The sequence below is a fragment of the Myxocyprinus asiaticus genome, chromosome 19 (genome assembly GCF_019703515.2).
Source record: "Myxocyprinus asiaticus isolate MX2 ecotype Aquarium Trade chromosome 19, UBuf_Myxa_2, whole genome shotgun sequence".
Lineage (NCBI taxonomy): Eukaryota > Metazoa > Chordata > Actinopteri > Cypriniformes > Catostomidae > Myxocyprinus > Myxocyprinus asiaticus.
Genome location: NC_059362.1, coordinates 46,481,318 through 46,496,091, shown reverse-complemented (window position 1 = coordinate 46,496,091; position 14,774 = coordinate 46,481,318). Strand labels below are relative to the sequence as shown.

The window sequence follows — 14,774 nt, the reverse complement described above, 5'->3', positions numbered from 1 at the left end:
GAACAAACCTCAAAACGGCCAAATGGTCAAAACTTTGGCCACGTTAGACTTCAAAATTCAAGCACAGTTGTAATTTTACACATGTACTGAATCAGCTGAATGATAAGAGAAAGAGAAATAGACAGGTATTAAAGGAACAACAGGAGATAAAATCATAAATAGACTGAGAAAAGTAGGGCGAAAGAGATGGCCATGGAGTGACCGAAGACCTGCTCTGTGAATGGAAGCAGTTTGTGTGTGTGAGATAGAAGTCATTTCACACAGATTGCTTTTGGGAGCCATGTGACAAAATCAAACTGAGCTTTCCGAGAAACACTGAAGAAAAACCAGCTCACACAGAGAAACATTATCCAAAACAATTCCCTGAATACTCCCCTCCCTCTGCCATTGGTCAGACAAACAGTTAGTCCCGCCCCAAACCCACACCATTGGTTGAGTCAGACGTTGGCACATCAGACAGCTCAAACAGATTGATACTTTAATAGGAATCACTTTTAAAGGAATAGTTCACCCAAAATGAAAATTAAAATCTCTCAAATATAATTCATGCTTATGCATATTCAAATTTTAAACGTTGTGATTTGTAACAAGGCCTGTGAGAACCAATGGCATTTGGTGGAATTGTATACATTATAATACATTACACATGCCTACATTTATACATGCCTATAACATGATATAACACACATTAAACACATTAGTTGTCGATCATGTGCTTAAATGCATTTTATTCTCTACAGGTCTAACTATGAATAGGTAAGTAGTATAATGTATCATAACTGTAGCTAAAATTGATGATATGACTATGATTATTCTGTTGGATTTAGGAATGCATTATAATGCATAAAGATACACGCCTCAAGTAAAGTGGTTTGGTGTTGCCAAACATTTACAAGATAAAACCATCAAAGAAGATGGAATTTGTTCTGAAGATATAGCAAAATAAAGAAAAAATAGATATGCTGTTTTAAACACACAGCACAAAAGCAGTTCAAAGGGTTAAAAAAAAGTAAATAAGGTAAAAGACGCCTCGTGTGAATCACAGCCGAGCGTCTTGAGTGCTCGAGCACTTTACCAGCAGCATCACACACGGCTTCCACGTGAGATCTCACCGATGCCTCAATAACTATATTTACATATTGCAATAATCAGAGTATAAGGAATAATCAGATTAAGATGTTTACATAATTTGGGCGCACCTCTGCAATCCCAATACATGCTACTAGCCATTACTCTGATTATTTGCTGAAAAATGTGATGTTTTCTTTTATCAATTAATCCGTCTGCAGCACTGGCGCCGGCGCACTTTGGTCGGAGTGGAAGCAATGTGATTAAAGCATTTACATGCTTGTATAAAGTGAATAAATTAGGAGTCCTCCACATATCTTACTGCGATTATCATTACTCTGATTATTAGCACAATCGCAATAAAATAATCGCAGTATTCTGTTTACAAGAGCAACAGTTTAACCCTTCCTTGGTCTTATGGGTCGATTTGACCATTTTGAAATTTTAACACTGATTTACATCCACTTAACTTTAAGTTTTTGGCCTGAAACTTTATGACATCATCCACAGAGGTGATCTGAACCTGGCAATGTCATTTTTTTAAATGTCATGTATTTATACACAAAGGTACAAAAAGTCCCTACTTTACTCTTAAGGGTCAAATTGACCCTTGTTTATGTTCAATTTCAAAAGCCTATAATACAGGCTCTGTTTGTTCTATCTCTCTTATTTTGGTCTAAATCAGTCCACTAGATGGCAGCAAACACACACATACACACACAAAAATCTATCACAACATACAGATCTGAAAATCAAGGGGCACCCCAACATGGTTTGTGACTCCGCCCATAGACATCCAGTCTTTTTTGGGAAGCCCCACCCTTTCCCCATGTTCTGTGGAATATCTCGGCCTCTGAATGGACTACAAAAGTGATCATGGTATTTTGAAAGGAACTTCAGGTTTGAAATGATGTATAACATTTTAGCATCAATATTCAGGAACATATTCAAATGAGGATTTGTTTAAAATACTTTTTTTTTTTTTTTGCTGAACTGCATTTTTTTCTGGACATCTGAGACATAATAGTGGGTTATTTACCCAGCCAAGCTGAGAGACAAGTAAAAATAGACTAATTTTGTAGAAAACAACCTAAGGTATGAGCTGATATAGAGTTTGTGGCTGTTTGGGGTTTACAGACACAGTGATCGGAGCATACATGAGATTTATTTATTTTATTCACAATTTCAATTTGAAACTCTTTTGATGATTATTTGAACAAAATAATCCAATAACTAATCACTAATCACTAATTTGCATTTATTCTCCTTTTTTTTAAAGCGTTTATTTGTTTATTATATCTCATTTGAACTTGTTGAACATTTAATAAACATATAATGAACACTGAATTTACAGTAAAATAAATTTTGAACAAATGAATATATATATATATATATATATATATATATATATATATATATATATATATATATATATATATACAGTATATATATAAATCTTGTGTTTGCATTTGTGTCTGTTGTCAATGAGTGTTTGTGGGTGTCTGTGTGTATGTACTTATGTGTTGTGTGTGTGTATGAAATTTTGAGTATGAGTGTTCTTATATAACATTTTGACTTTTTCTACAATTTTATGGTGAGGCTTAATGAGACTGGATGTCTATGGGCGGAGTTGGGGCTCCCCCTGCCTTTCAGATCTGTATACTGTGATAGATAAAAAAAAATCTTACTAGAATCTTTTTTCTAGTGTTAGTGTTCCTAAACGAACGACTTAAGACCAAAAGTAGAGAGATAGAGCAAACGGAGCCTTTATTACAAGCTTTTGAATCTTTTTTTAACTAGATTTTTGAAGCTGTGTTGGGGCATCCCCTGCCTTTCAGGTCTGTATATTGGAATAGAAGTTGATAGAGAAAAATATATTTTTCCTATTGTTAGCTGGAACCTAGACGAACGATTTAAGACCAAAAGTAGAGAGATAGAGCAAACAGAGCCTTTATTACAAGCTTTTGAAATTGAAAAAAAAAGGGGCAATTTGACCCTTAAGGACAATATAGGGACTTGATCGTTAAGACCAAGGAGGGGTTAATCGCATTATTGCCTTAACTGCATTATAATCACATTATGAGGGTGCATGTAAACATGGCCATTGGCCACTGACGGCTCAAATGATGACTGATGGACAGGACCACAGCTGGAAAAGATTCTGTCTACTGTCCATTTAGTCATTCGCAACAATTTAACTTCCATAATGTGGCTTATTTCAGTGTGAAACAGAATATTCAGTAATTTAAGGCGGGACAAGTTAGGCTGTGATATTATTGGTTAATATAAGTCTTTATTCCCGCCCACAGGGACTCAGTGACATCAGCAGAAAAGAAAAGTTGTTTTAGAGGCAGAACAAGTTAGTACATTAACATTATAACACAAACCTTTTATTATGTTGACTGTAAGAAAGTAAAAATGGTTGATTTTGATGTCATGTATTGAATGTCTTCTGACCTGTGATATATGAGAAGGTCTTCATCAGGGGGGTACGCCAACAGATTCAGTCCGTACGTCTCTTTGACCGGCGGCAGACGCTGCAGCTGCGGCTGATCCTGTAAGGTCAAAGGTCACACACAGTGTATGTGTATAATATAAACCCATAAAAACATAACTTTACAGATCATTATCCACAGTCACACTTGCTGTATTGTAATAGTGTGTGACATCATTAGAAACAATACGTTTCCTTTTCAAGAGTGAAGATGCGCAGATGCACTTATCTATTCTTATAATATGGCGAGTCTGCAATGTTGCTACAAAAATTATTCTCAAACTTGTACTAAACAGTGAAATTATGTAACGAAAATAATTGAACAAGCTCAGAACTGCATTTTGCCAGGCAAGAAACAAGATTATTAGTGCTAGTAATTTAATATTTTTATTTAATTCAATATAATGAAATGAACTCAGAGTCAGTGTTTCCTGCACTGTCGTCACTGAATCCACAACAAAATAAATGATTTTGAAAAGAAATCTTTGCATAATTGCAAGAAAAGACGTCTTTCTATTGTACACAAAAACACAGCGCAATCAGAGTAGTCCGACTCACAAGCAAATGACTCTTTTGAACCGGTTCTTTTATTATTTTGACAAACTCTCCACTGAATGACTCACTGAATCAAAGTGGTTACTGAATCAACATTTCACTCACTTACTCAACTGTGTACTTACTCAAAAAAGATTTGCCAAGTAATTAATTAGTAACCAAGTTTTTTTTGTAATAAATGATTGTAGAGCCGAGGAGGGCGGGGCCGGGCTGGAATGAGACACACCCGGTCCCCAATCAGCCTGATGGGGGCGCGCGAGGGATAAAGGCGGCCGGGGACGACAGTTCGAGAGAGAGAGAATTGCAGGCAGCTGTACTGTGTGTTTTTAGTTGTGTTTTTTGGTTAATAAATTGTTATTTAAGTTGTCAAGCCGGTTCTCGCCTCCTCCTTTCCACGAAACCCCCTTACAATGATATTTTAATTAAACATATTAAAATATAAATACTGAATTTTTGCATTAAAATGTCATTTATTTATTTGATTTTAAACAATGATGGCAAGCTGTTCAGGCCCCAAATAAGCCCCAAATCATGATGCACCCTCCACCGTACTTCACCATTGGGATGATGTTTTCATGTTGGTATGCGGTGCCCTTTTTATGCCACACGTAGTGCTGCTGGTTCTTCCCAAATAATTCTACCTTAGTTTCATCAGTCCACAAAACATTTTCCCAGTAGTGTTGTGGAGTGTCAAGGTGGTCTTTGGAAAACTTTAGGCATGCAGAAATGTTTTTGTTGGAAAGCAGCGGATTCCTTCATGATGGACACCATGTCTGTTTAATGTTTTCCGTATAGTAGACTCATGAACAGAGATGTTAACCAGTTCCAATGATTCCTTCAAGTCTTTATCTGTCACTCTAGGATTCTTCTTTACCTCACTGAGCATTCTGCGGTGTGCCCTTTGAGTCATCTTGGCTGGACGGCCACTTCTAGTGAGAGTACCTATAGTACTAAATCGTCTCCATTTATAGACAGTTTGTCTAACTGTGGACAGATGAATATCTAAACTCTTCGAGATAACTTTGTAACACTTTCCAGCTTTGTACAAAGCATCAGTTCTTGATCGTAGGTCTTCTGGGATCTTTTTTTGTGAGGCATGGTCCACGTCAGTAGATGCTTCTTGTGAATAGCAAACTCAAAATGTTTGAGTGCTTTTTATAAGTCAAAGTAGCTCTAACCCACACCTCCAATCTCATTTTATTAATTGGGTGCCAGGTTTGCCAACTCCTGACATCTTTAACCTAGGGGTTCACATACTTTTTCTACAGCACTGTGAATATTTAATGGTATGTGTTCAATAAAGACATGACAGATTATAATTTTGTATGTGCTGTTAGCATAAGTACATTGTGTTTGTCTATACTTGTGCCTTTTATGACCAATTAATGCAGAAAACTAGCTAATTCCAAAGGGTTCATATACTTTTTATTGTCACTGTAGAAAACACTGCTGCTAAGAGTGATTTTTGTATGTTAACATATTATTTTATATATATTATGATATCTTTTATAATATAGACAGGCAGACAGACATCACTGCCATGTTTAAACATTTTTTGTAATAACTAACTTAAAATAATGAGATAACCCAGTCTACACTATTGTAGTCTATTTGAGCACATTTTATGGGTCCCTAGGGGCCATTTACAAATACTAGATTGTAGCACTCGTCATTACTGACATGTGTCTTTTAAAGTAGCATAAAAGTGAGTCACGTTCTCTCTAAACACATCAAAGATAAAAAGCAATAAAATACAGTGAAATCTCCACTGGAGGGGTTTCACAAAACTACACACTCAAACCCAGTTACATAACAAAAGTTTTGTGTAGTGTGATTATGATCAGTGTTTCCCGCCATGGGGCATGTGGCGTTCCTGGGACTCTCAGAGGAACATTATGCATTTCGTTTTTCACTCGACGCATATTGATTAAACCCAAGATGTGACTAATGCGTTAAAGAGTGACAGCATGCGCCTCAGCCAACACAAACTTACACTGTAATTACAGTGGAGAAGGTAATGAATTTAACGTTTAAATATTTCATGAGTTATAGCATCTTGTTGCGGCCATTGAGTTCATTTATCGCAGTGCATGCACGAGACAAAAGCGTATGTGACACGTGCTCTCAAGGTACGGCCAGCCGGCACTATAACACCCAACCACGGGCTCCAAAATCTCACATATGAAAAATAAAGCTCTGCTTGGGCACAAAATTAGTGTAATCTATGAAAAATGGATGTGGAGTGCACGGTGTGGACGTAGAGTATGATTACGCTCAATTAAGATAGAGACTTGTGTCTGAACAGTGTAGAAGATTGTTTATCAGTTTTATTATGATAAACTGCATGCCAGAATGCAGAAAAATATCTTGCAAGATGTCATGCCAAGGAGATGAACTACTGTGCTAATACCAACTTTCTATATCTTTAGTTGTTGATGTCCAAGGTCGTGCGTCCAATCAAAGCTTCACAGTATTTTGAAGCAAATTAATTCATCACTTAGTAGAAGCTCATCAAATTAGACAAATGTCAACATAGACGGGTTGTGTGACATGAACTCATCCTTAAAAAACATCAACAAGACTACACAAGCCACAATAAATGAAATAATAAAATGCTAAAGAAAAAGAGTCGAATATGACCCCTTATTAGTCATTAGGATGTTTTCAAAAGGCGAAGGGTCATAGACAAATAATGTTATCGGAGATTAGAAATCTTTTAAAATATATATTTTATAAAATATATATTTACATGTGTCCATGTTGGTTTTAAACCTTTTTGAAAAACATTTATAGCATTTTCTACAAAAAATTAAATAAAAAAATTATTTGATGACTTTAAAAATGTCATGTGGTGTAACCAAGTCAAATATATTCAAATACTTTTCTTGCACCTTGAACACATGTGAGTGTACACAACTTAATCATTAATTTGCGGTAGACAAAAATGTATGAATGTTTATTAATTTTTAAGTCACAAATTTCAAGATGTTTTCTTATGGTTACGGAATTTGACCTGGACAAACTGTGCCTTTTCATACAAATGTTAAAATATCTGATATACACAACGTTTGACGGCTCCTGTTTCACTCTCTGTTCAAGCTGACGAGTCAATCAACCTATGGTATGTAAGTTTCACATGTTTATGGCACCATCTAGTGGTTATTTGTGAAATAAAAGTGGTTTCAATGTTTATATCGATCTATTTAAAATGAAAAGTGACTCTTATGTTGGGATAAATGACAGTAAAAGTGACAGTAATGATTATATTGTTACTGATATTTTAAAATGAGTATTTGCTGAATATAAGCAACTTGTGCTTGGTTTGTTTGTTTTTTTATTTTCTCCTCTTTTCTCCCCAATTTGGAATGCCCAATTCCCAATGCGCTCTAAGTCCTCGTGGTGGGGTAGTGAGGACGAATCTCAATTGCCTCCACGTCTGAGACCGTCAATCCACGCATCTTATTACGTGGCATGTGGAGCGCGCTACAGCGGAGACCTAGCACGTGTGGAGGCTCGCGCTATTCTCCGCGGCATCCACGCACAATTCACCACATGCCCCACAGAGAGCGAGAACCACATTATAGCAACCACGAGGAGGTTACACCATGTGACTCTACCCACCCTAGCAACCGGGCCAATTGGTTGCTTAGGAAGCCTGACTGGGCAACTTGTGCTTGGTAAAACTTTTGTATATTATTTTATTGAAAATACCAGTTGAATTCCATGTATCAAACATGATACAACAGGCTTTTGAAGTGTATCTCTCAATCATCATTACATTACATTCGTGCATCACACTGCTTTGAAAATTCTGACAAATACATTTTATAAGTTATATTTAAAGTGTGAACTTATATTTCTGTGTATTTTCATATATGCAGCCAGCTCTGTCATTATAAAGATCTCGTTATTTTACATGAAATATTACCATAAGTTCCTGAGAGCCAGCAAATTTTTTTTTTACAATTTCCCTTTTTTAAATATCAATATAGTGTTTGGTGCATAAAATACATATGAAAAACATTTGTATTGAAAAAAATAATATTTTATTCATATTGTAATTGTACTGTGATAAAAAAGTGCACTTTTTTTTTTATTTTTATTTTTTTTACGATTTCTTTTCATAGTTTGTTTAATGGTACTAAAAACAGTTTCATGTAAAAAAATATATATATATATATATATTCAAATAATATTTTTGTGTGAATTGCATTTTGAATGTATTCTTGAATAACTTGAGTGTCACCCCATTGACCCAACCAGCATTCTCTCATCCTAACATTTAGCATAACTGGACATAAAAGCACATTCATTCACTTACTCACATATGAACCCAATTTAATGCACAGCTGCCTGTGTGTGTGTGTGTGTGTGTGTGTGTGTGTGTGTGTGTACACAGGAAGCTGAAACCTGAGAAACAGATTCGGTGGCACACGTTTCTCCTGCCATGGCAACAGGTCACTATGACACTATGGCAAATAATCAGAGGATTTAGTGAGTACTGCATGAAGCCTTTATAAATTAATCTGTGCATCAGTGTGGACGTCTCACAAGTTTAGTACATACTGATAAATATCCACTACCTTGGTTTATATACTTTTGTCCTAATTTCCTGCTGTAAACATTCCAGTAACACCCAACAATATGCAAACATACTGGTGCACATTTAAACAAATGTTCTACAGATGAATAAATAATCACAAGTAAACACACTGCAAAAATCATTCTTAATCAGTATTTTTATCATACTTTCCTGTAAAAATATCTAAACATCCTTAAAAGAAGATTTTACTTGAATTTACTTGAGAATAAAATATTAAGAGTTGTTTTAGAGAATATATCTTCTTGAATATCTTTCAAAGATTTAAAGTCAAGAATTTTGTAAACTTTGTCAAATCCAGAGACTAATTCTTCCTCAGAAGTGCAACCTGTGAACGGAGACTGACATAAACGTGCACCCTGACTCCTAGAATTTACATAAAACCAGCCAATCAGAAAGAAGCTTACCGTTTTGACAAATTTCTTGCCATTTTTGCAGGTAATATGCATCAGAAGGTTAACTCAAGGTAATGAATGACTGTATGTTGCAAACTGAGCTGTAAAACAGATCGAACACAGAAATGCATACACACACACACACACACACACGCACATGCACACAGATGCTACAAATTGAACATGCATGTAAAGCATGTAGTGACAATTTGAGGTACTTACACACATGAAGCAAGCATGTGTCTGTGCAGTACATTGCACATTGTATGTGTGTTCTGCATGGTTTTGATGGCTTTGTATTGCACATTGCACATTATATTTGTCCTATATGTGTACCATGCACATGTCACATGTATGTTACTGTATTTACAACAATTTCCACAGACCCAGATATATTCTATTCTTTCCTATTAAATTAAAGCTGCTGTGGAATGGAATGGTTTTTACTCCCTGAAAAATACTATCTCTGAAATAAATGTCTGGAGATATCTCACGGTCCCTGTGACAGCACTAGACTGTGTAAACAGCGAACAAACTGTGTGTCTGACAACCCTGAGAAGATACACTGTTGCTCTTCTGCTCAGTGTCAGTCTCAAAAGTATCTGTGAAGGGCAGGGTTCTGGTAAAAGGGGGCGTGTCTTATTAGACGACTCAGTCTCGTGGCAGATTCAGAATGGCTTATATCGCTTACAGCACCTTAAGTCTTCAGTTACATACTTAAAGTTAATTTACTATACAGTTTGGTGGACTTTAAAGAGAAAAAAATGGGATGAGATTTCAGAAGATGAAAAGAGATGAGATGAGGAGATGATTTGAAAAGAGAAGAGACGAGATGATAAGAGAAGATCGGAAAAGAGATGAGGAGAAGATTTGAGATAAAAAGAGACGAGAAGGGGAGAAGATCTGACAAGAAGAGAACATTTTTTTTTTGATGAAAACAGATGAGATGTGAAGATTTGAAATGAGAACAGATGAGATGATAAGAGAAGATCTGAGACGAGAAGAGACCAGATGAAAAGAAGATTTGAGATGATATGCAAAGGGATGAGATGAGAAGATTTGAGATAAGGAGAGATTTAAGACAAGAGATGAGAAGAGACAAGATAAGAGCAGATTTGAGATCAAAAGAGACGAGAAGGGGAGAAGATCTGAGACAAGAAGAGAAAAAAAATTTAGATGAAAACAGATGAGATGAGGAGAAGGTTTGAAATGAGATGAGATAAGAGATGAGAAGATTTAAGATGAAAATAGACAAGATGACAAAATATATTTGAGATTAAAGGAGACAAGGTGGGGAAAAGATCTGAAACAAGAGATGAGATGATAAGAGAAGATTTGAGATGATAAGAGATGAGAAGATTTGAGTCAAGAAGAGACAAGATGAAAAGAAGATTTGAGACAATATGCAAAGGGACGAGAGGAGAAGATCTAAGATGAGAAGAAAAGATTTGAGGTGAGGAGAGATTGAAGACGGCACGAGATAAGATCTGAGATGAGAAAAGGCGAGATTAGAAGATCTGAGACGAGAAGAGACAAGATGAGAAAAGATGTGAGGTGAGAAGAAAAGATTTGAGATGAGAAGATATGAGGTGAGAAGATTTAAGAAGAGAAGATTTGAGAAAAAATGAGATGATAAGAAGACTTAAGATGAGAAGAGACAAGATAAGAGAAAATTTGAGATAAGATGAGACAAGATAAGAGAAGATTTGAGATGAGAAGAGATGAGATGAAAAGAGACAACATGAGAAAAGATGTGAGGTGAGAAGAGATGAGAAGAGAAGATTTGAGATGAGAAGGTACGAGGTGAGAAGATTTAAGAAGAGAAGATTTGAGAAAAAATGAGATGATAAGAAGACTTAAGATGAGAAGAGACAAGAGAAGATTTGAGATGAGAAGAGATGAGATGAAAAGAGACATGAGAAAAGATATGAGGCGAGAAGAGATGAGAAGAGAAGATTTGAGTTCAGAAGAGATGAGAAGAGAATATTTGAGACAAAAAGAGACAAGATAAGAAGAAAAGATTTGAGATGAGAAGATACGAGGTGAGATTTAAGAAGAGAAGATTTGAGAAAAAATGAGATAAGAAGACTTAAGATGAGAAGAGACAAGATAAGAGAAAATTTTAGATAAGATGAGATGAGATGAAAATAGAAGATTTAAGATGAGAAGTGATGAGATGAAAAGAGACAACATGAGAAAGATGTGAGGTGAGAAGGGATGAGAAGAGAAGATTTGAGATGAGAAGATACTAGATGAGAAGATTTAAGAAGAGAAGATTTGAGGAAAAAATTAGATAAGTAGACTTAAGATGAGAAGAGACTAGATAAGAGAAGATTTGAGATGAGACAAGATGAAAGAAGATTTGAGATGAGACAAGATGAGATGAAAAGAGACAACATGAGAAAAGATGTGAGGTGAGAAGAGATGAGAAGAGAATATTTGAGACAAAAAGAGACAAGATAAGAGAAGATTTAAGATGAGAAGAGATGAGATGAAAAGAGACAACATGAGAAAAGATGTGAGGCGAGAAGAGATGAGAAGAGAAGATTTGAGACGAAAAGAGACAAGATGAGAAGAAAAGATTTGAGAAATAAAATTAGATGATAAGAAGACAAGATGAGAAGAGACGAGATAAGAGAAGATTTGAGATGAGACAAGATGAAAATAGAAGATTTAAGATAAGTGATGAGATGAAAAGAGACAACATGAGAAAAGATGTGAGGTGAGAAGAGATGAGAAGAGAAGATTTGAGATGAGAAGGTACGAGGTGAGAAGATTTAAGAAGAGAAGATTTGAGAAAAAATGAGATGATAAGAAGACTTAAAATGAGAAGAGACAAGATAAGAGAAAATTTGAGATGAAAAGAGATGAGATGAAAAGAGACAACATGAGAAAAGATGTGAGGCGAGAAGAGATGAGAAGAGAAGATTTGAGTTCAGAAGAGATGAGAAGAGAATATTTGAGACAAAAAGAGACAAGATAAGAAGAAAAGATTTGAGATGAGAAGATTTGAGAAGAGAAGATTTGAGAAAAAATGAGATGAGATGAAAATAGAAGATTTAAGATGAGAAGTGATGAGATGAAAAGAGACAACATGAGAAAGATGTGAGGCGAGAAGAGATGAGAAGAGAAGATTTGAGTTCAGAAGAGATGAGAAGAGAATATTTGAGACAAAAAGAGACAAGATAAGAAGAAAAGATTTGAGATGAGAAGATTTGAGAAGAGAAGATTTGAGAAAAAATGAGATGAGATGAAAATAGAAGATTTAAGATGAGAAGTGATGAGATGAAAAGAGACAACATGAGAAAGATGTGAGGTGAGAAGAGATGAGAAGAGAAGATTTGAGATGAGAAGATTTAAGAAGAGAAGATTTGAGGAAAAAATGAGATAAGAAGACTTAAGATGAGAAGAGACTAGATAAGAGAAGATTTGAGATGAGAAGAGATGAGATGAAAAGAGACAACATGAGAAAAGATGTGAGGTGAGAAGAGATGAGAAGAGAAGATTTGAGATGAGAAGAGAATATTTGAGACAAAAAGAGACAAGATAAGAGAAGATTTGAAATAAGATGAGATGAGATGAAAAGAGAATATCTGAGATGAGAAGAGATGAGATGAAAAAAGACAACATGAGAAAAGATGTGAGGCAAGAAGGGATGAGAAGAGAAGATTTGAGACGAAAAGAGACAAGATGAGAAGAAAAGATTTGCGATGAGACGATCCGAGATGAGAAGGTTTAAGAGAAGAGAAGATTTGAGATGAGATGAGATGAGATGAAAAGAGGAGAATTGAGATGAGATTTAAGACAAGAAGAGACAATATAAAAAGAGAAGATTAAAGATGAAGAGAGACTAGATGAGAAGATTTGAGACAAGATTAAATGAGAAGGGACAAGATGAGAAGATGCGAGAAAAGAAGACAAGTCAAGAGAGATTGAGAAAACTTGAGAAGGAGTGATGAGACGACAAGATGAGAAGTAAAGAGAAGATGGAAGCAGAGAAGTTCTACGACAAGAAACCAGAGAGAGAAGATAGAAGAGAAGATGCGAGACTAGATGAGAAGAGAAGAGCTCCAAACTCCTGTTTTCATATTATTCATTAAAATACTCAAGAGTGCACTCACTCCCTGACTCACTCAAAATTCCTCTCCTTTCATCCCTCCGGTTTTCCCTTCAATTCCTCCTTCAGTGTCTCTCAGGGTAAATAAATCCAAATGGCCTTGTTGGCATGGCAACATGGCAGAAACCTTGAGTCATGCACGTGGGTCGAGGACTAGCGGAGATACAAAAGCCTGCGAGTCTGTGAGAGCTTGTGCTTTAATACATAAGAAAGAGCATCCAATGTGAACCATGCAATATTAAGATATAGTGTGGATCATACATTCATGTCATCCATTCATTCATTTATTGCTGGTATGTGGCATTTAATGTTCATAAACATGCATAAAAAAGATATCATTAATATTTAATGGAAAAACTCCAGAAAGGCCAATGTAATCTATTGCCCTGACCAAAACAAAACTTTAACAATCACTAGACTGATTCCAGAATGACAATTATATTTATGGAGGGATATAATGGACACAATGTAAAAAGTAAATATATCATGCAATAATTAAATACATCATGAAATGCTTCTTTCAATAAATAAAAATACAACAAAAAATGATCAATTAAATAAATACATGTAATGCCTTAAATTTTTTTAAATGCACAATTTATTCTATTGGCGTATGTTGAAGGTAATAAAAATATATATATTTTTTGGAAATTGGAAATATAAATTGGTTGGGATACATTTGAAATCGAAAATCCATAAATTTGAAATCTAAAACATATTGCCCTAAATCTGAACCAAAAAGAGTAGCATAATTCACGAAACATGAACATGATGTATTCCTGTTCAAATTAGCGCACCCGCCTCCCATGCCGGAGATGCCAGTTTGAGTCCCGTATGGAGCGGGTAGAACAAGAGCATCACAATGGTGCCGTGACCCGGATGGGAGTGAGGTTTAGGGGGTGAGTGTAACGGTGGCCAGCTGATAGAGAGCTGTGCAATGTGTATAAACCTCACTCTCCTGACATCAAGAAGTGCACTAGCGACTGACGCCAGAGGCTTTAGCTTCCTTGTTAGCACACCCGCCTCCCATGCCGGAGATTCCAGTTCGAGTCCTGTACGGAGCGGGTAGAACAGGGACAGAACAGCCATGAGGGGAGTGAGGTTTAGAGGGGTGAGTGTAACGGTGGCCAGCTGATAGATAGCTGTGCAATGTGTACAAACTTCACTCTCCTGACCTCAAGAGGTGCACTAGTGACTGATGCTAGGCGCTGTAGCCTTTAGCCTCCTTGTTAGCGCACCCGCCTCCCATACCGGAGACGCCGGTTCGAGTCCCGTACGGAGTGGATAGAACAGGAGCGTAACACTAGGGTATACTTATTCCCCCGCATGCCGTTTACGTCATGCACATTCGGGCACCCTCGCCTTTTAAAGTATATTCTTTTGAACATTAGCACATACGAACACGTTCCACGTGGACTGTTTGCGTGTCTTGAAATATTGGGCTGCACATGCACAGTCCACGCATATTGTAGTGATGATGCAACTGTGCGCGAGACGTACCAGCACACGGAAAACCTTAAGTGAACATCATTCGTACACTACAAA

At 36.2% G+C, this 14,774-nt stretch overlaps 1 protein-coding gene across 1 annotated transcript in view; it reads right to left on the bottom strand.

Moving 5' to 3' along the window:
• LOC127409610 (polyphosphoinositide phosphatase-like) overlaps positions 1–14,774 on the bottom strand; it is a 101,257-nt gene that overhangs the window by 5,226 nt on the left and 81,257 nt on the right. Inside the window, exon 22 of the mRNA XM_051644291.1 lies at positions 3,526–3,623. Within this exon, the coding sequence (XP_051500251.1) occupies positions 3,526–3,623 (98 nt within the window). The remainder of the gene's footprint in view (positions 1–3,525; positions 3,624–14,774) is intronic.